The sequence below is a fragment of the Centrocercus urophasianus genome, unplaced genomic scaffold (genome assembly GCF_019232065.1).
Source record: "Centrocercus urophasianus isolate 14NV4802_14NV808 unplaced genomic scaffold, USGS_Curo_1.0 seq_21, whole genome shotgun sequence".
Lineage (NCBI taxonomy): Eukaryota > Metazoa > Chordata > Aves > Galliformes > Phasianidae > Centrocercus > Centrocercus urophasianus.
In genome coordinates, this window is record NW_024884767.1 from 2,604,375 (window position 1) to 2,626,383 (window position 22,009).

General features: G+C 44.1%; 1 protein-coding gene across 1 annotated transcript in view; it reads right to left on the minus strand.

Annotated features, from left to right (window-relative positions):
* Positions 1-22,009, minus strand: part of HAPLN1 (hyaluronan and proteoglycan link protein 1) — a 64,284-nt gene that overhangs the window by 18,346 nt on the left and 23,929 nt on the right. Inside the window, exon 2 of the mRNA XM_042822973.1 lies at positions 14,509-14,634. Coding sequence (XP_042678907.1) covers positions 14,509-14,614 — 106 coding nt within the window. The 5' untranslated portion in view covers positions 14,615-14,634. The remainder of the gene's footprint in view (positions 1-14,508; positions 14,635-22,009) is intronic.

Below are 22,009 nucleotides of genomic sequence, written 5' to 3' on the forward strand. Positions count from 1 at the left end.
GAGCATCACTATTAGCTGCATGGGACAAACCAGACAGAGTGCCTACAGACAGAGCAAACTTAACTGCTGCCAACTGGGTTAATAAGACAGGAGACCCTCCTGATGAAAACCACTGTTGTAGGGTCTCACACCATTCTATACACATGGCAATCTTGCTGGTGTGAACAGGGCATGGGGTGCTCTGGCAAGCAGAGCAGTGCATCTGAGGAGAGAGGTGACCTTAGGCAGGGCATGACAGGAAGTGTTGCCAGCCCTGTTTTCATAGGAAGAGGAGAAGGAAGGATGGAAATGCAGCCAGAATAGCTCCTCTGTTGCCTTCCCTGTTTCCATTAGGGACAAAGAAGTCCCACATATGTCTGCCTACCTTGGGAGGGGAAATGTTATGTTTTTGGGTGGTTATTGCTGAGAAATCTGAATCAGAGCTCAGCAATGTTGTGACTTTAATACTGAAATAGGCAAGCTAATAAATATTAGCAGAAAGGACAGGATTGGAGGGAGAGTCTCACTCAGGCTGTTAGCGCTCAAGCTTTCTAGCAACAGCTCAGTCATGCCAGCAAGGCTGGAGGATTGCCCAGAGCACTGTCACCTCTGTCAGCATCCCAGCTGACCCATGTCCCTCCTAGCTGCTGCCCATGGCTCTTGGCTCAGCTGGTGCCAGAGTCTAGATGCCAGGAAGTGCTGGGAACAGGAAGGGGAGCACAGCTTCTCTCAGCCTATGTCCTGAGGCACCATAATGCAGTGAGCAGCTATCCGTGATGAGACAGAGACCTGATGCTGGGAGGTGGGTAAGCACTGTGCTCAGCATGTCAGGGATATGTGAGAATCCAGCACACTGCTAGCAAAAAAGCATACGTCTTTTTCCCCAGAACTGCTTTCTTCAGAAGTCCCATCAGAACAATTATGAGCTGCGTGGACAGTTGACTATAAAGCCTATATTATATATATATATATGAATATAAAGACTATAAAGTAAATTGCAGATAACACCTTGTTTAGCAATTGCCTTCATCAGAACAGTGTGGTTCCTTTCTGCAGATAAGACAGACCTTGTGCACAGACACACAAGTGTCTCACGCGGTAGACAAATGGTGAATAACATGCTGCGCAGCTCTTTCTGCTTTGGAGCAGAAATGGCAGCAGCCTGACTGTTGGTTCTGGTCTCAGCTCTGGAATCAGGATGAGAAAAGTTGCTGAGTGGGGTTATTACCTGTCCACATCCCTCATAAAACAGCCAATAGCTTCACTGTCAAAGAACCAGCCACCACTGGAAATTAATTTGTGTTATTTTTCCACGCTGCTTCCTTACTATCAGTTTTGGGTTTTGATTTGCTTGTAAGTAAATATCAGCGAAGACTGTTTAAGAAGGGATCCAGCAAGAAGTCCTCTTGAGGTGTCACCACAAAGAAATAAAGGAATATTACTCTCCCCCATGTTTTGTCACAAGAAGTCTGTTTTATTTTCCACCTCCCCCTCTCCTGTGTTTGACTGCTATGCATTTTGCACTGCTGTTCTCTCTGCTCCCCAGCAAGTTTTCAAACACTAAAAAAAAATTTTAAAAAGTGAGAATGTCAAGTAGATGTTAGGATTAGATTAGAATTTTTCACTCAGAGGGTGGTGAGGTCCTGGCACAGCTGCCAGAGAGCTTTGGGTACTCCATCCCTGGAGCTGTTCGTGGCCAGGCTGGATGGGGCCCTGAGCAGTCTGAGCTGGGGGGGGAAACCTGCCCGTGGCAGGGAGTTGAAACAGAGTCGGATTTAAGGTCCCTTTCCACAAAAGTCATTCTATGATTTTATGAGTCCATAGTTCTGTGATTCTATGACTGCATTTCTTCTTGCTATTGATCTGTATATGCCTTGACTTCAGCGTGGTTCCCATTTCAGTGACACTAAATGGACTTGCTCTCACTGGCTGGCCTATTGGTTTTGTTCCATATTTTATTGCTGGACACATACACAGATGTTTCGTTTTGTTTTGCTTACTTTTGACTGGCTTTTGTGTTCAAGAGTACTAGCAAACCAGGTTTGGAAGAAACACAGCATAGGGTAGGGAGAATGAGTCAGTCTGTGATTCTTGGCAAAGAGCTCTGTCCACTTTATCCATCAGAACTGACCAGAATCTTGTGCTGACCTTGGTACAAAACTTGATTATTACCCTATTTTAATGGAGTAACTGACAGGGAAGCAACAGGGGAAAAAAAAGCCCAAAAACAACACCAAGGATTTTTAGGATGTTTTGTAAGTTCAAAATCATGAATTGCTTAGGTGTTCCACCTTGTTAACAAACCATTAAGTGCAGTATTGATATAAACGCATATGTTCACATGCATTACTCAAAGAACCTTAAGTGTAAAACATTAGAAAGTATTACACGCAGTTTTTTCCACATAATTTGGAAAATAAACAAACAACAACAAGAAAAACAACAAAAAAACAACAGACAAACCCTAAAAATCTCTGTACTTTGACTGCATGACTAAGAAAAGATGTTCTGATTTGGCTCAAGCATCAATTTCATGTTGTTTATATGAAGATAAAGAAAACACAGACATTAAACTCATACGACTCCACCTCTAAATTGTCATGAAAAAAAATACTTCCTATGTGTTATTTTTATGTTTTTAATATACAACTGGTAACAGAAATGCTTGATAAATCTCAATTTAGAAGTTCAGATAAAGCCTTCCAAATAACAACACACCTAAAATAACCACTATGCAAATGGCAGAACAATCTGTCTCTCCTGCATAGACATGACAAGATGAGGCAGTATACCTTTCCACTGATCCCACCCTTTCATGCTGACTAACATGGTGGAGGAAATGTTTCTAAGGGTCTGCATTAATGCTAGCTGAACTAGGAATCCTAACAGTGTGTAAAATAATAAGGGAAATAACAAACTTCATTTTCTACACTACTGCCACCTTTTACCTTAAAATACTTAAAAATTAGTTTTATGTTTGTTTCAGTATAGATAAAGAAATTGAATGAAGATCAGACTGCAGTCAGGCACTGTCTCATGTGGCACACTCCTCCATGAATTTTCTGGTATTAAAATTTCTGCATGACTCTGTGGCTACTGTCCTAATTTTGGGTTAGTTCTACTTTTGGACAAGCAGCTGGGCAAAGGAGCAAATTTTGTCACTAACATACAAGTATTAGTATCACCACCTCTCAGACATGTGTGGGAGGACAGAAGTGGCCCAAAGAAATAGGAACCTTGGAGGCTCTTCAGTTCTCACAGTGAAAGGGCTCCTTAGGCCTTACTGCCATCACAGCAGAGGAGAGCACTGAGATTTACAGGCTGGAAGTGTAACCTTATTTTGAAAAGTGATCCTGAACATGTATTGTTCATGCAACAATCCTCATTAGCCCCAAAAGGAGAAGCAGAAAAGCAGAGAAGAAATCACAGCATTAGCATTATATCAGAAGCTCTTCTGTATACAAAGGAATGTTCATAGGTTGGTGAAGTGGCATGAAGAGTAACAAAAACAATATACCAAACAGAAAAAGAATTGAGTTTCTGAATTACCTTTAAATGTTGTGTCTGTGAAATTACGCTAATATAGCAAGATGAAGGCAAACTGAAGTTTTAAACTGATGTTTTGTGTAAAACTTCCTGCTTCTATAATAGCTTCTCATGACCCAGAAATACTGGTAACTCTGATGTAAGGCCTAGCAAGCAGACCTGAATGCCTTTAATGAAGCCAACATACTGACAGAAGATAAACTTGTTTTTTTGCTGACATTTCTGTTACATGGCGTTGCAATATGATGCTCTATGAAGTGGAAAGTAAATTGTACAGAGGAGGAAGAAGCAGCTCAACTATAAGAAGAGACTGTATGATGGAGCAGGACTAGGGAAGTAATCCTGCCCCTATACTCAGCACTGGTGAGGCCTCACTTTGAGACTGTGTTCAGTTTTGGGCACCTCAGTACAGAAAGCACACTTAGGTGCTGGAGTAGGCCTAAAGTAGGGGAACAAGGCTTGTGAAGGGCTAGAAGAACGGGCCATATGAGGAGAGACTGAACAAACTGTGGCTTTTTAGTGTGGGGGCAGTCTAGAGGCAGTGGGGCGGAGCTCCGGACAGGACCCGAGCGTCTCTCCCTCTGGCCCCGGCTCGGCCATCTCAGTTCGCCGCGGAGAAGAGCAGTGCTCTCGCTCGCAGTGCCGTGGCTTGACTGGCATTTTGACCATTCTCGTCTCTGTCGTTTTGTTTTAGTTAGACTCAGTAAATTACCGTTCCTCCTCAGACCGTTGCCGCTGTGTTTTCTCTTCGCTAAAACTATCGGCCAGCTCTCTGCCCTTCCCCCTCTCCCGGAGCGCACGTGGCCCGGGGCCGGCCGGATCGCGGCAACCCGTTGGTAAGCGGTTTTTTCTCTCTCTTCTTCCCGGGGCCGGTGCCCCCTGTCACGGACTGATATCTGAGGATAACCCCGTGACAAATGCAAAAGCATTTGTCCACACCTATCATTTTCCCCCGGGGTCTTCTTAGGCTGAAATTGAATCTGACTGCTATTATTTTGCCTGTAGCTGAGGATGAAGATTTCCTCTGTGAATTTTTGGGTAACGTACCCAATCCAGGGGCCGTACGCCTTACCTGGTGGTGTCGTTGTGTACCGTGCTGGCTCCGTGCCACAGCTGCCATCACATGAGGACACTGTCATGAAGCAGCATGTTCCTGACTGCAGGCACCCATTGCACGTGGCAAAGAAGGGGCTGCCATGCTTAATGGAATTCAGCGCTACGGAGAATCCTGCCCAGCTAGAAGTGTGTTCGCCCGTGATCAGCAAGTACAGATTGTTGGGTGTCTGAAGTGGAGATACGCAATGGATACATCTTCCAAAAGATGAGCTGAGCATTTGCTCACTCATTATGCAGTCTTGCAGGTCTGGCTGTTTTGGGGTTTTTTTGCACTCTGAGACAATTCAGACAAAAGACGAAGACCAACTTTTGACATGATTTGGTGGTGACAGGACGAGGATGGTTTTAAACTAATTAAAAAAAAATGTAATGGGGATTTAGATTAGATATAAAGAAGAAATTCTTTAGAGAGAGGGCAGTGAAGCCCTGGCATGAGCTGCCCAGTGAAGCTGTGGACATCCCATCCCTGAGGTGCTCAGGGCCAGATTGGATGGGTCCCTGGGCAGCCTGATCTGACAGGCAGCAACTAGCCAGCGTCAGGGGGGAATGGAACTGGGCAGGCCTTAAAGTTCCTTCTAACTCAACTATTCTGTGCTTGTATGACTCTGTTCCATCATAAACAATGATTTAGTGGAGGGTTGTTAGGGTAGTATGGTTAGGTTGTGATTGGACTCAATGATCTTCAAGGTCTTTTCCAACCTGAGCAATTTTACAATTCTGTGATTCTATGATTAAAAGATAATCTAAAGTCTCCTAAATAACAACAAAATTAGTGAGAACTTCAAAGGAAAAAAGAAAAAAAAAGATACAGAAATAACATTATCACTGATAGGGAGCAAAATTCATGAAGATTGGTTGAAGGAATAAAGTCAAAGAAGATGAAGATGAAACTTAGGAATATCTCAGTTAGTGTATGATGTATGATGTCAAATCACTAGTGTATCTACCCTCTTCTTAGGTATGTGGGTGGGACCTCCTGGGAAAGTGTCCTTGAGGTCATATGAACAGAAGGAGCTGGCAGCTCCTTAGGGGCACCCTTCTGAGGGAGCAAGAGCTCTCAATCCCCAGTGGAAGAAATTGAGCAGAAGAGGCAGGTGTCGGGTGTGGCTGAGAAAGGACCTGAAACTGAAACTGAGGAAAAAGGGAAACGTATAGGAAGTGGAAGCAGGGTTGTGTAGCCTGTAGGGAAGAATATAGGGATGTTGAATGCATGTGTAGAAATAAGATTAGGAAAGACAAGGCACAGATAGAGCAGAAATTGGCGAGATATGTGAAAAATAACAAGAAAGGTTTTTTCAGGTACATAAGCAGGAGGAGACAGATCAAAGAGAGTATTCCCCTCAGATAAATGAGGACGGAGAAGTGGCTTCCTCAGGCATTTAAGCTCAGGTACTTAATAAGTGTTTTGAATCAGTCTTCACTGCTGGTCAGGCTACATATCAGCCATGTCCTTGAACCTCTCTCTGACTGTGGGTAAGAAGAGCAGATTCAGTCCCACTGTAACAAGTACGAGACATCCTCATGAAACTGAATGTATATAACTCCCTGGGGTCAGATAATATCCATCCATCTGGGGTTGCCAAGCTGCTCCCCATCAGATCTGAAAACTCGTGACTGTCAGGTGAAGTGCCCGGTGACTGGAAAAAGGGAACCATTGCTCCCATTTTTCAGAAAGGAAGAAAGGATGACCCGGGGAACAGCAGACCGGCAAGCCTCACCTGTGTGCCTGGGAAGATCATGGAGCAGATCCTCCGAGAAGCTATGTTAAGGCTCATATGAGATAAAGAGGTGATCCGAGACAACCAGCATGGCCTCACCAAGGGCAGATCTTGCCTGACCAATCTGGCGGCCTTCTGTGATGGAGTGATGGCATCGGTTGTCGTGGGAAGGGCAACGGATGTCATCTACCTGGACTTCTGCAAAGCCTTTGACATGGCCCCTCACCACATCCTTCTGTCCAAATTGGAGAGGCATGGGTGTGAAGGATGGACAGTTTGGTGGATAAGAATTTGTTGGCTGGTCGCAGCCAAAGGGTTGTGATCAGTGGCTCTGTGTCAGGGTGGCAGGTCACAAGCGGCATCCCTCAGGCGTTGTTGCTTTTCAACGTGTTTATCAGCGACACAGACGATGGCTCTGAGCGCACTCTCAGCACTGATGACAGCAAGCTGAGCGGTGCAGTCTGTACGCTGGAGGAAAGGGAAGCCGTCCAGAGGGACACGGACAGGCTGGAGAAGTGGGCCCACGTGAAAGGTGTTGCACGTGGGTCGGGGCAATCCCAGGTGTTCACAGAGACTGGGCGAAGAACCTCTTGAGAGCAGCCGTGTGGGGAAGGACTTGGGGGTCCTGGTAGACAAGAAGCTGGACACGAGCCAGCAGTGTGCGCTTGTATCCCGGAAGGCCAACTCTATGCTGGGCTGCACTGGAAGAGGGGTGGCCAGCAGGGAGAGGGAGGTAGTTGTCCCCATCTACTCGGCTCTTGTGAGGCCCCATCTGGAGGAGTACTGCTTCCAGGCCTGGGGCCCCCAGCACAAGAAAGACTCTGAGCTCTCAGAGGAGTCCAGAGGAGGGCCACTGAGATGATCAGAGGGCTGCAGCACCTCTCCTATGAAGAAAGGTTCAGGGAACCGGTCTTGTTTAGCTTAGAGAAGAGAAGGCACCGAGGAGACCTCACTGGGGCCTTCCAGTACTTGAAGGGAGCATATAAACAGGAGGGGTAATGGCTATGTACAAGGGTGGATAGTGACAGGACAAGGGGAAATGGCTTTAAACTGAGACAGGGGGAGGTGCAGGTTAGATATTAGGAGGAAGCTTTTCACTCAGGGTGGTGAAGCACTGGAACAGGTTGCCCAAGGAGGCTGTGGGTGCCCCATCCCTGGAGGCATTCAAGGCCGGGGATGTGGCTCTGGGCAGCTTGGTCTGGTGGTTGGTGACCCTGCACACAGCAGGGGGGTTGACAATAGATGATCGCTGTGGTCCTTTTCAATCCGGCCATTCCATGATTCTACGATTCTGGGATTCTCTTGCTTTATCCAGTGATGCTGTAGCTCCATCCCTGTGGGGCTACAGCCATGGGAGAAGCAAGCCATGAAATCCGGCTCGCCACGCCCTGCTTCCCTGCTAAGAACCCTCCCAGTTGTGATGTCAGTGATGTCACAAAGCCTTCGAGGTCACCCAGCCACTGGTGCTGCTGCTGCCACTCAGTTGCTGTGCAGACGCTGGTGCTGCTGGTGGCTTGATTGAGCTCAGGTCAGAGTGACGGCCAGAGAGCAAGTTGAAGGAAGGTGCAATGCTCAGCCCGAGGTTTTCCATACTCCTCGTCTTCTGCTTGCCCTTCCTGTTCTCCGGCAGCCTTGCCCATTCCGGACGCCCTTCCTGGGCCACGGTCATGTGGGATGTGGATCCCCAGGACATGGAGAAGCCGGGCATTGGCAAGGCAAGCTGGAACTACTACCTACCCTACTACTACCGCCTGAACCAGCTTTGCTCTTTCTTTGAGCACCTGGATCCACTGGGATTCGTGGAAGCGCTCTACGAGAAGGGCACAGAGCTGGGCCTTTTCCTCATGGTGATTTACCTGTGGAGAACAGTCAGGAGGGGCCGCAGAGAGGTGAGTCATGGAGATCAGGCAAGCCAGACCGTGCCCGAGTTTCTCAGGAAGAGGCACGGCCCAGATGCAGAGATCTCAGGCCCCCAAGGCCCCTGCCCTTTTCATCACGGCCCCTTCTCTGTCATTTCCAGGAGAAGAGCCAGGAGAAGATACTCTCAGCTGCCCCAGAGACATACTGCCAGAACCGCTCCTGCAAACGCTGCAAGCTGCTCTGCCAACTGAAGGCAAACCCTGCCCTGATGAAGACATACCTGAAACACACCAAACACCGCTACCTGCAGGAGTATCTTCCCAGGAGCCGAGAGACGGCAAAATCCTGAGAAGATGGGGAAGGAAACAGAGACTTTTCTCTGCATACCAGCACGTCCCAAGTAGCTCCAGAGCAGCTGTAAACTGAGGGGGATCCGGCCAAGGCACCAAGACACCTGTGCCATGACTGCGCACAGGGATGGCATGGCTACAGCACGGGAAACGAGCAGGAAGCCATCCCGAACTCCACAAAAAAACAAGGCCGGAAGGAAACAGAATCCAGAAAGCCGGAAAAGACCTACAAGATCATTCAGTTCCACCATCCCACTATCACCAACAGGTCTCATTAAACAATATCCCCCAACACAATATTATGGTGACTGCTCAATATCATTATTTCTAGGATGAATATGTTTGCTTTTATTAGAACAAAAGCGTGCGCTGGCTTTCTCTCGTTCTCTTGCAGCACGAGAGAGGGTGATTCTAAAGTAATGACTTCTTTCCACCTCATTTTCTGGTAAGGAGTTCTTTTCTGAACACCGTTGTGCCTGAAATAGTGAACTGTAGCCCAAAGGAAAGACGTTTTCAGTCGTACTCCAAAATTGTCTGGACTGAACGCATCAAGCATATTTTCAACACAAAGAAAGCTGAACACCAAAGAGTGCCACTGACTGCTGGTAATACCGCCCAGCCCTACTGCCCATGGACACAGCACTGAGGGCAAGCATAGGTCAGCAACATCCCTGTGCTGGCACAGATACTCCTTACTGAGCATTTTGGATCACAGCCTCCTGAGCCCCAGCGGACAGGCAGATCACGGAATCACAGGACGGTTTGGGTTGGAAGGGACCTTCATGACCACCTGGTTCCAACCCTCCTGCTATAGGCAGAGACACCTCCCTCTAGACCAGGTTGCTCAGAGCTCCATCCAGCCTGGCCTAGAACGCCTCCAGAGAAGGGGCATCCACAGCCTCTCTGGGCAACCTGTTCCAGTGTCTCACCACCCCCGTGGCAAAGAATTTCTTATGGAATCATCAGAGATTCCTCAGAGTTGCAAGGGACTTTTAAAGGTCACCTATTCCAAGTCCCCTGCAACAAACAGGGACATGCACAGCATCGTCAGGCTGCCCAGGATCTGATCCAGCCAAGCGCAGGACCTTGCTCATGGTTTTGCTGAACTTCATGAGGTTGGCCTGGACTCATCCCTCGGGCCTGCCCAGTCCCCTCTGGATGGCATCCCTTCCCTCTGGCGTGTCAGCTGCGCCACTCAGCTTGGTGTCGTCTGCAAACTTGCTGAGGGCGTGCTCAATCCCACTGTCCGTGTCGCCTACAAGGATGTTAAAGGGCACCAGACCCAGCAGCGGTCTCTGAGGAACAGCCCTTGTCACCTGTCTCCTCTTGGGCACTGAGCCACTGACCGCTACTCTCTGAGAATGATTTTTGGGATACTTCTTGCATTTGTCTGTGTATTCTAGGCCTAGGAAACAAAGGGAGTTTTTATACTAATTGTTTAACTAGCCAGATATTCTGGCTCCTGATGGAGAATTTCTGTAGCAGTTAGAAGTATTCCGAAATAGCAGCTGGAATAGTATATGGTATCAATTTTTTATTGCCTCTTAAGGATAATGAAAGTGGAGGGGTGTCATTAGTGTACGCTGATCTAAAACATGTTGGGAAAGACTATAAAAGATATTGCAGAGGTGGAAGATGTCTTCTAAACAGGTATGGGTCCGTTTTGGAGTGTGGAGTGACTACACAGCTGGAAGTGGAATGCAACAGAATGTGTTATAGTAAGATATCTTCTGGTTTTATAAGGGTGGCTTTGATGCTCAAAAAGCTGGATGTTGTTAAAAGTACGTGAGTGCACCTGTGTATAATAAGAACATTAAAATGAAAGCTGAATTCAGAAAATATAATGTCTTCAATGGAAAGTGTGGGAAAACTCAGCCTGAAGGATGGGCATTGCTACTAGCAGTTGGTATTACAGATTTGAAGGCAGAGGTATTAGCTAGTCTATCACTATTAGAATGGTGCCAGTTTGCAGATGACAGCAACATAACGTATAAGGAAAGTAATTTAACTGTCGACAAGCTGATTAGTCTGATCTCATCAGTAAATAGAACCCTAGGAAAACTTCTAAAGAGAAACAGTTATTGAAGATTTATGATTAGAGTACATCACCTGGAAGACAGAATAAAATGCAGTGTATATTTACCAGCGGGTGTCAGCATAATTTGGTATCAATTATATAATAAAAATAAACATTTATGGACAGGAAAACAAGATGTACTTATCTCTTGGATTTTATGGAAGCAAGTGATATGGGAAATATGAAAAAAAAAAAAGCAGGATGAAGAACACAAATGTTTACTCTTACTTATGCAGGAATTTAATAGAGGGGAGAATGTCACTGCTTGGGCTGAAGCAGAAATGACAGGCCTATAAAAATATCTGTCAACCCTCTCCTGTACAATTTTTTAGATTCTTTAATATTTGTATTAATTTCATCTCTAGAGTAAAGAGGGCTACTGAATAAGTAACATTTTCAAATAGCATATTTAGCATCACTGAAGGAAGAACAATATGTGGAATATGTGAGGACAGAAAAAAGATGGACAAAGAATGATAGCATTCAATACCAAATGTAAAATCTATATTTTTTTACGGTTTCCATTCACCAGATGAGGTTGTCCTGATCTCCATCCCTCCTGTCTTTGGACACCTCCAGGGATGGAGCTTCTCTGGGCAGCCTGCACCAAGATTCCTCAAAACCTTCAGCATAAAAAATTCCCCTGTCATTTAATCTGATTTTCTCCTCTTTTAGTTTAAAGCCATTCCCACTTGTCCTTTCACCTTCTGCACAAATAAAAAGTCAGTCTCCCTCCTATTTGTAAGCTCCCTTCAAGTACTGGAAGGCCATAGTGGGATCTCACAGAATCACAGAATTGTAGAGGTTGGAAGGGACCTCCAGAGCTCATCGAGTCCAACCCCCTGCCAAAGCAGGTTCCCTACAGCAGGTCGCACAGGTCGGCATCCAGGCAGGTCTTGAACATCTCCAGAGAAGGAGACTCCACCACCTCCCTGGGCAGCCTGTTCCAGTGCTCCGTCACCTCACTGTAAAGAAGTTCTTGTGCACATTGGTGCAGTACTTCCTATGCTGCAGTTTCCGGCCGTTTCCCCTTGTCCTGTCTCCACTCACCACTGAAAAGAGTCCGGCCTCGCCATTCTGCCCCCACACCTTAGATATTTACAGACCTGGATCAGGTCCCCTCTCAGTCTTCTTTTCTCAAGGCTAAATAGACCCAGTTCACTCAGCCTTTCTTTGTATGTAGGAGAGGTCCACCCCTCTGATCATCCTTGTGGCCTCCTGTGGATTCACTTCAGCAGCTCCACATTTTACTTTTGCTGCAGTCAAGACCTGGATGCAGTAGTCCAGACAAGTGCAGAGTAGAGGGGGATAATAACCTCTCTTGCCCGCTGGCCATGCAGTCCAGGAGACAGAATTACTGATACAAACCTTGCACTTGTTAACTGCGATGAAGAAATAAGGAAGAACAACTAAAAAAAAAAATATATCAATGACTACCAATAAACACTATAGCATGGCCAGGAAGAAGTCAGATTTCAGTCAAAGTCTAAAGGATAAAGGATGTTTAGCAAGTAAGTAGAAATAGTACTACTAGCCTAACATCTTATCTGGAATGAAATCCTGGCTGGGCATACTCTCGATGTTTGAATACAGGCAACAAGTATTTAGATGAACAGATAAAATTAGTGGGCAATTGGAGGTTATACACTAGGGAAGGATCTGAAACAGTTTTTTCACTCTGATAGCTGTGAGGAGACACAATAGTATCTCATATTGTCTTAAAGTGAGTATCAAAGACTAAAAATAATTATTTGCAGGCAAAGAACTGTATTGGGAGAAGCATAAGACTATTCAGTGGTTGTAAGCAAGCATGTAGAAATTGGAAGAATGTTTCTCATGACAGAATGGGATCTAAAACTGCCAAGTAATAAGACTTGAAACCTAGCTTGTTTAAAAATAATAGCCAATGGGATGTCATAGGATGTTAAAAAAAAAGATAATAGGAGACGTTTCAGTTCACTGCCTCAAGAGATCCCTTTCTGTTCAGCGTACTTAAGATTACAGAACATTTTTCTGCACCTTTCGTCATTCCAAAGCATTGCAATGCATGCAGTCCAGGAAGAGTTTAGATCAGGATCTCTTGGATTTCACCTACTGAACATTACAGACCTTACTGTAATATCAAATACCCTTTGTTTTGAATGTGCAACATGTGTTCCACAGATTTTCCTGATTAGCAGCTTATTTCCAGGTGTAGATCAGTGTGCGTATTAATGAGCACTGGGCAGTGTGGAGTCTCAAGTCAGATTGTGATTCCACAATACAGAGAGGATTGAAATACAGTTTAGTAGTGAAATATCAAGTTCTGAACAGCTTAATTCCTTTTGGTCTGTGTTTCAGAGCATAAAATCAGCTGATGAGTAGTGCTCATAACAGAGTTTGATTTTAATGTAGCTTTCTTTGAAGGCAAGCACTCTTGAGGCTCAGAAAAGTTGAGCTTTCATGGATAGGGATAATAGCCCATCTTAAATTTTCTGCATCTGTAAACTATTTAATACTTACAGCCTGCATGGTACACACCCTGAAGGACTAGCACTAAGAAACATGTATGACTTGAAAATTGAACTAGAATAAACTGCTGGCTAAGTAAGTTTGAGAGACATAGATTAAGGAAAATTATTTGGTTTAATTATTTCCAACAATTTATTCTTCCAAAAATTTCAGATGAAATTTCCAAAATTTTAGAGATTAAAAATAAAAACGAAACAAAACCTGCATTCTACATGGAAAGACAAACAGCATATTTATCAGACATAGGTGGCAAATTTGAAGTTTACCCTGGGGAACATTCATGATCTCATAGTGGTGATATCTCTTCCTTTTGATATCTCTTCCTTTTGATGTACACATTATTTGACTTTCGTGTTGTGAGCTTCCTTAGGGTAAAAACAGCAATCTTTTATTCTTGATCTGACCTTGACAGCCTGTTTTAATAAGTGCTGAGTGCCTTTGACTTCTGTGACTTTCCAGGGAACTTCTAAACGTTCAGGTTTTCTTAGTATCTGCTCTAACTTGATAATTTATATTTACATAGAAGCTCAAATAAAACCGTCTGCCAGCTGTTGTGAGAAAGGAATCAAATTTGGGGGTGGGGAAGTTGTGCCATGTTTCTTAATTTTGCAGTATTAATTTCACCCTCAGTGAACATACAGATGAAGGCAGGAAAATTCCTGCTAGATCTGCATGTCCCTCCTGCATAAATCTCTGTGCTTTTCTTACACAGGATGGCCTTCAGTGACTGAAGCTGAGACTGAGAAAACAGCTGCATTGTACTGCAGACTCAAATCCTGCTACAGCTATAAGCTGTAGGATTCAAGCACGAACTAAGCAGGATTACACAGAAGGGCACTATATAATACTTGGTGTGAATTAAAGGTATGAAGAAAGACACATTTCTTTCTGGGTAAGCTACTTTTATTTTTCCTGATGTTTAAATTTCCCGGTTATGATCTCAGATGTGCTAAACCTTTTAAAAAAATAAACAGCAAAAATTTTCTATGAAGCATTGTACATGACAGTCTTCTTAAAATCAAGCATATTCCACAGAAATGTAAAGATATTTCAGCCCATTTGCAGGTATTACTTTAGGGTGCATGCTTTGTTTCCTTATCTTAAAGCAGGCTGTTCTTAACTCACTAGTTTTTCCAAGGTTGAGATTAAGTGCTATAAAACAGTGTAACTTACTTTTTTAAAAAAAAAAAACCTTTTCTTACGAGTAATACTAAACCAGAAAATAAAGGGTCTGGTCTGGTTAAAACAGTAGCAATATTTTAAAAACATGCAGCAAAATAAAAATAAAAGATCACTAAGCATATCATTCTGTCTCCCCAAGGCACAGGTATTTTCTAATGTATTTCCTTACCTTGGATGTGAATAATCCTCTCATGCTCTAGGCTTGAGTTGTCAGGATGAGGTTCTGCCCAGCAGACAGAAATCAGCACCAGAAAGAGTAGACTTGTCATCTTCATAGTCACAAGTATCTTGTTCACTGTATGGGCATCACATAACAGAAAGACTCGTCAATTTTTTGAGCCCTTTATGGAATTGCTCTGCACAACTTGTTACAGCAATGGTCTTTAAAGGGATCTGGAACATATTTTGCCCACTGAGATGAGGGTGTGACAGTAGGAAGAAATTCTTTAGGCATGAAGGTTGGACCTTGTTATCGTGGACTTCCATTAATTGAAACTTGCAATAGAAAAAGCTATGCAAAAATGCAGCATGAAAGAATAAAAGCATTTACACACAGCCATAATACAAATTCCTTGCAAGACCCTATGTAAGCTACAGCAGTGTTTCAAAAAACATCCTAGTGCACTTTTGCATTTCCAGACCCACTCCAGATCTGGTCAACAAATACAGTAAAAACAACTAGAGCCGTCATTAAGTCTGTATTTGTGGTATTATGCAAGCTGCTGGTGAAAGGTTTTTAAGGCAAAAAACATCTCCTTGTTGGTTCTGGCATTTCAGACAAGGCTGCAAGTTAACTTAGCAGAAAGGGTGGCAAGTTTGCTTAAGCCAAGCAATAAAAATGGCAGATTATTTCTGCAGCTGATTAGAAAGGTCTATTTTATTCTGAATCCACTTACCACGTTAAGAGATGACTAAAAACACAACAAAACCATGCACAAAGTAGGTTACAGTTGTATATGCTACCACTGCAGCTGCCCTGATTGATTTTTCATTCATTTCTACCTAGAATGCTGACGCACTAACTCAGTGTGCCAGGTAGGGTCTCTGCAGTCAGCAGAGCTGAGCGCTGCAGGGAAATTCTCTGCCAGGCTCTGAGTAGTAATTAGGCAAATGAAGACCTGAAATAGAAAAGGAGGCATAAAATACTAGAAGTTTTATATAGAGGGCTCAGGCTTATCTGTGTTTTATACCTATAATTTTAATTACCCTGTTTCTTGAAATAAAAGATAGTTATTTCCCAACTTCACTTTTCAAGACTAGGATTTTTTTTTCAGTCTTCAACTAGGGACAGCATTATTCATAGGCTTTCTGTCTAGTGCAGGAAGAAGTGTAATCTTTTTTTCCTGTGTCTTTCTCAGAGCTAGAAACACATCAGAGCTGCAGGGTGCTCTTGGTCAGAACCTGGGTCACTAGCTGAGCTTTCCAAGCAGCCCCTGTCTCTAAGCAGACTCAGGCACCTATATACCTCAAATCTAGATATCAGAACTATCAACAAAAATACAGAAATGCTATTGCCTTCTTTCATAGCAGCACATGCATGTTACTTGCCTGCCCTTCCATTCCTCCAAGCGAGTTCAGGTGAGAGCTCAAAACCTGTTCAGCATCCCTCACTGCAGACTGCCCAAAGGTAGGACAAGTGACAGCTGCATGCTGCTTTCCAGGTGGTCCACGCTCTGTGACTCCACGCTCTGTGGCCACTCCCTCTTTCCTGGAAAGCCTGGCAGCCTGATGACCTCCATTTCGGAGAGCAAGGGCAGATGTGGCTCCCCCTAGAGCACATCAGCCTGAGCCTGAGAAGACTAGGGGGGTCACATGCGGAAAGTGGAGTGAAAATGCACTGTTCTTTCCTTATTCCCAGAAATAAATATCCGAGGCATATTTACTCTGAGAGGGAAAAATGCTGCCTGTCTGGAGTATTTTTATCTACTTATTTTTGGCTGCTAGCAAACAACAGACAATTCTCATTGGTTGAGAGTTTTGTTGATTTAGAAAGTCTGGATAACAATGGGGCTTTGATTTTAAAGATCCCACGCAAAGCCCGTGGGGGTGTACCCACCACAATCTGTGCCTTGGAGATGCAAAAGCTATGAGACTCCTCAGGGGCTCCGCAGACCTGCTCGTGAGTATCTCAACCACTCGTCATTAGAGCTTTGCACAAACCTCCTGACACAAACCTGCTCTTTTCTCTGTCACCGGTGAAACAAAACAGCTGCATTAGCCAGACGACTACGAGCACTACTCCACTGGGAGACAGCATTCCCATCTCCCCCAGTCTGTGCAAGCACAGGGACTAGAGTTCAGTGTTGGAACAAAGAAGCTTTACCTTCTGAGTACACAAGCGGAGCACCCCACACACGGCCTTCCTCCTTTGTCAAGGTCACATTAATGTCATGGAGAAAAATCCTCCCCTTAGCAACTATTTCTGTGGGGCGATGGCCATCAGAAGAAGAGTGTTATGCACTGAGCTGCCATGCACAAAGATGTTTCAGAGATATTTGATTTCCTTCAAATAGAGGCAAACTTTACTCTGTGCTCACCAATTCTGTAACCATGTCATACAAGCAGGATGAAAGGTAAACTGATAATGGATTGATTCATTCTTTATTTTCTTCAATTTATGGATATAGATCATAGAATCATAGAATAGCTTGGTTTACAAAAAACGTTAAAGTTCATCAAGTCCAACCACAACCTAACCATACCACCCTAACTCTAACAACCCTCCACTAAATCATGTCCCTGAGCACCACATCCAAACGGTTTTAAAACACATTCAGGGATGGTGACTCAGCCACCTCCCTCAGGTGCTTAACAACCAGTGCTTAACAACCCTTTCTGTAAGGAAGTTTTTCCTGATATCCAACCTAAACCTCCCCGGCACAAGTTGAGGCCATTTCCCCTCATCCTGCCACCTGTCACCAGTGAGAAGAGACCAGCCTGCTCTCGCTGTAAGCACCTTTCGGCTATTAGAAGAGAGCAATAAGGTCTCCTTTCAGCCTCCTCTTCCCCAGACTACACAGCCCAGTTCCTTCAGTCTCTCCTTGTAGGGCATATTCTGCAGGCCCTTCACAAGCCTTGTTGCCCTTCTTTAGACCTGCTCCAGCCATGGATATGGTGCAAGATCAACTTCTGGTTAGAGGTAGGCACATTTTTTGGAGGGATATACCTAAAATGTTAGTACCTTAGCTATTTGAATAGATAAAAGTTTACAGCGGCTGCGCTTCTGCTTCTCACCAACACTTAAGACAAAAATGGCAACCTGAAGTGTTCACTGAATGTGCAGAAGCACATACAAAGCCAATATGCACACAATTTCTTTGACTTTGGTCAGGCTGATCTGCACTGCTCACATATGTCTCTCTTGAAATGATGGAACAGAGTCATACAAGCACAGAATAGTTGAGTTAGAAGGAACCTTAAGGCCTGCCCAGTTCCATTCCCCCCTGACGCTGGCTAGTTGCTGCCTGTCAGATCAGGCTGCCCAGGGACCCATCCAATCTGGCCCTGAGCACCTCAGGGATGGGATGTCCACAGCTTCACTGGGCAGCTCATGCCAGGGCTTCACTGCCCTCTCTCTAAAGAATTTCTTCTTTATATCTAATCTAAATCCCCATTACATTTTTTTTTAATTAGTTTAAAACCATCCTCGTCCTGTCACCACCAAATCATGTCAAAAGTTGGTCTTCGTCTTTTGTCTGAATTGTCTCAGAGTGCAAAAAAACCCCAAAACAGCCAGACCTGCAAGACTGCATAATGAGTGAGCAAATGCTCAGCTCATCTTTTGGAAGATGTATCCATTGCGTATCTCCACTTCAGACACCCAACAATCTGTACTTGCTGATCACGGGCGAACACACTTCTAGCTGGGCAGGATTCTCCGTAGCGCTGAATTCCATTAAGCATGGCAGCCCCTTCTTTGCCACGTGCAATGGGTGCCTGCAGTCAGGAACATGCTGCTTCATGACAGTGTCCTCATGTGATGGCAGCTGTGGCACGGAGCCAGCACGGTACACAACGACATCACCAGGTAAGGCGTACGGCCCCTGGATTGGGTACGTTACCCAAAAATTCACAGAGGAAATCTTCATCCTCAGCTACAGGCAAAATAATAGCAGTCAGATTCAATTTCAGCCTAAGAAGACCCCGGGGGAAAATGATAGGTGTGGACAAATGCTTTTGCATTTGTCACGGGGTTATCCTCAGATATCAGTCCGTGACAGGGGGCACCGGCCCCGGGAAGAAGAGAGAGAAAAAACCGCTTACCAACGGGTTGCCGCGATCCGGCCGGCCCCGGGCCACGTGCGCTCCGGGAGAGGGGGAAGGGCAGAGAGCTGGCCGATAGTTTTAGCGAAGAGAAAACACAGCGGCAACGGTCTGAGGAGGAACGGTAATTTACTGAGTCTAACTAAAACAAAACGACAGAGACGAGAATGGTCAAAATGCCAGTCAAGCCACGGCACTGCGAGCGAGAGCACTGCTCTTCTCCGCGGCGAACTGAGATGGCCGAGCCGGGGCCAGAGGGAGAGACGCTCGGGTCCTGTCCGGAGCTCCCACCCAGCGCCTCTTCCCGCCAGGTCCTCAGCGGATGCCGCCTTCTCACCTCCCATCAGATACTCAGAGTCCGCAAAAGACAGTAAATGGAACCAGAACATCGTTAACTCCTACTGGTCAACGTGATGTTCTGATGTGGAATGCTGACAACAAAAAATCACAAAACTGCAACAGCATTGAAATTAATGAAATCTTGGCTGGCAGTCAGTGAGTTATCAGTAAAAACTGGTAATGATTAGTCATATTCAAGAAGTTTTCAACGGTTTCAATTACTGCATGTTATAGAATTAGCTGTCTCCCTAAACAGGGATACAAAGAGATTGCAAGTAGTTTATAAGAGAGGATCTGAAGGCTCGGGTAAGTAGTCAGCTTTAAATTTCTCTAAACCTGTTCATTCTTAGACACAATTTAAAACTCTGATATTAACCACCATTTTGTTATACTTAACCATAATTCATCAATCACTGGAAAATTAAAAGCTGATAAAGCACTTATATTTATATTTTAATATAATATTCTGCAAATCAAAAAGATGCCTTCAGAAAGCATCTCACTGAAGAACAGCAACAAATGCAGACTATGTCACGTACCAATTTCATTTTTTAATAAAAAAACTTCTTCCTTCTTTACTACTGCAGCTGCTTTCAAGATAGTTTTCTAACATTGGAGCATCCACTGTGTGAGGCTAAAGGTTCACTTCACTCACTGTGCCACAAGAAGCGTGCTGCAGCAACATGTTCTGCTAGCTGCTCACATATGTAGCTTCACAGTGGAAGGAAGGCTTAGGAGGAGAGGAACTTAACAGGAGTTACCTTGTACAAGGAGGAAATGAGGCAATAGTGCACAAGGACAGACAGAAAACCAAACTCTTGGGGCTGAATAGTGAAAAATGGGCCTTCTTCATTAAAGGCTCTGTCTTTCTATAGATTTTCCTGTATTTAATACAGCAACACCCAGCAAGGAAACGTACATGTAATCAGTGACACCTAAAACAGCTAACAGAATTAGTAAAATCCATTTAAACAATCCAGTGTTGAAATAAATAGGCCCAAATCAGTGGAGTACTCACATCTGTGCACAAACCTACTGCAAAATATAAGCCATAATAGGTCCCTGCTTTGTGGAGATCTGTTCCATCTGGCAGTTGTTGCTAACCACTATAAAAGTACCTTTTAATGAAATAAAATGCATGTATTTTCAGGGAAAGTGTGACAAGCTTCATGAACGGAAAACTTCTTATTTCTAAGAATGATGAAGGATGAAGAGAAATCTAGACATACTCACACACTCTCCTCCATAGCATTTCCTAAAAACAGGAAGATTGGTATCTCAGTGTAGCTGATGAGGTTTAAGACTACTTAAGATGACCAGCTCAAGTATCCTGAAGCTCATGTCTTCCATGCACATATCAACACCTACATTTAGGCAACTGAGTTGAGGCATAAGAATGAGATTCAGTTCCATCCTGTGGACGCATAAATCAGTATGTCTATATATAAAATGTTTACAGTTTAATTAGGAGTCCAAGCAACTATTCTGGTCTGTTTAGGTACAGGTGACACAGTAACAAGATACAGATGCATATTCGTTCAACCTAAGATGCAGCTCTCAGGAATAAGGCGCCCAAAGTGTGGCTCTGTCTCAGAGGCTCCTTACAAGAGAGACAGGAGTCCAATTTCTTTTGCTCTAGACAGCTTCCCACTTGGCACAGTAAAGAACACTTAATATTCAGTACTCATCTCCCTGTTGACTGCACAAGGAGTGTTGGTATTCTGACTCATCCTGGTAGCACTGACATGCTTCTTTTTATATGTCCTAGTACCAGAAGTGGGCATCTAAAGAAGGCAAAGGCAGCATCAGCCTTTCTCTTGAAGTGCACCTAGCTTCTTGTAAGTATTCAAAATCTTCAAAGATCTTCCATTCTAAAAGGCTGCAAAGTACTTGGTCTCTGCTACAGATTTGAGACCTCAACTAGAAAAGTCAAATTAAAATCCACTTCTTGCCCTGATATGGCCCTACTCTATTTTGTCTCAATTCCAGTTTTCATTATTTTACTGACTATAAAGTTTCTCCATGGACAAAAAGCCCCTCAGGCTGATAGAATGAAGACAAGATGGATTCAGTAGACTGCTCTCCAAGTTAAGCTGCTCACACAAATGAAATTTCACCAATGCAATGGCAAAAAGAAGCAACAGTCAATGGCATGAGAACGATAACAACCATACGGTCTATTATCACTACTTAGAGCAAGATTTCCTTGACTTCCTCCCATACTACTTCATTAGTTAAAGCAATCTGGAAATATGTGAAACTGTATAAGTAGGGGCCATCTAAAGTGCCAGACGGTCAATGTCTAGATAACAAGTTGTCATAGTACTATCTTAACCATAGGCAGAGTATTTCAGTGGAAAAAGCAGCATGACCATTCAAAGACGTCTGAAATCCCCTGGAGTCTGTTAATTCCCTGGGAAGAATGCTGATAAATGCTTGCAAGGAGAAAGAGAATATCTTTGCAGTCTTTGAAGTGTCTCTCATGTATTAGAAATGAAATGTGTTCCAGAGACACAGGATAACAATGGTAACGATACTTTGGACATTATTCATAGCATACTCAAGGTCGCGCAGTCTGGCCTAAAGAAGTTAGAAAATTTGGTATTCTAGCCTTGATGCAGGAATGGATAAGGCAAATGCGCCACAACAACAGCTGTCATTTATGGAATTCAGATCATTCACTGTGAGTAGACTTCTTCAGTGTTCTTTACAGTGGAGTATATTAAAATGTCTTGAGTTCAGGATCCTGGATGTTTTCACTTCAAATATGTTTTTTGATAACATAGTGTAACAGTATAGAAAAGGAATGCTGCTTTTTTCTTTGTTAAGTCATCACTTATTTGCAATCTCCACATGACAGTAGTTTTCAAAGAACATATGCAATCTAGCTAAATGCAGCTGGCTCTCCACCTTGATCAATCACAGAATCATAGAATCATTAACGTTGGAAAAGACCTCTAAGATCAGCTGGTCCATCCATCTACCTACCTCCAATATTGTGCATTAAACCACGTGCCTAACTACTACATCTACCCTTTTCTTAAACACTTCCAGGGAGAAGGAGACCA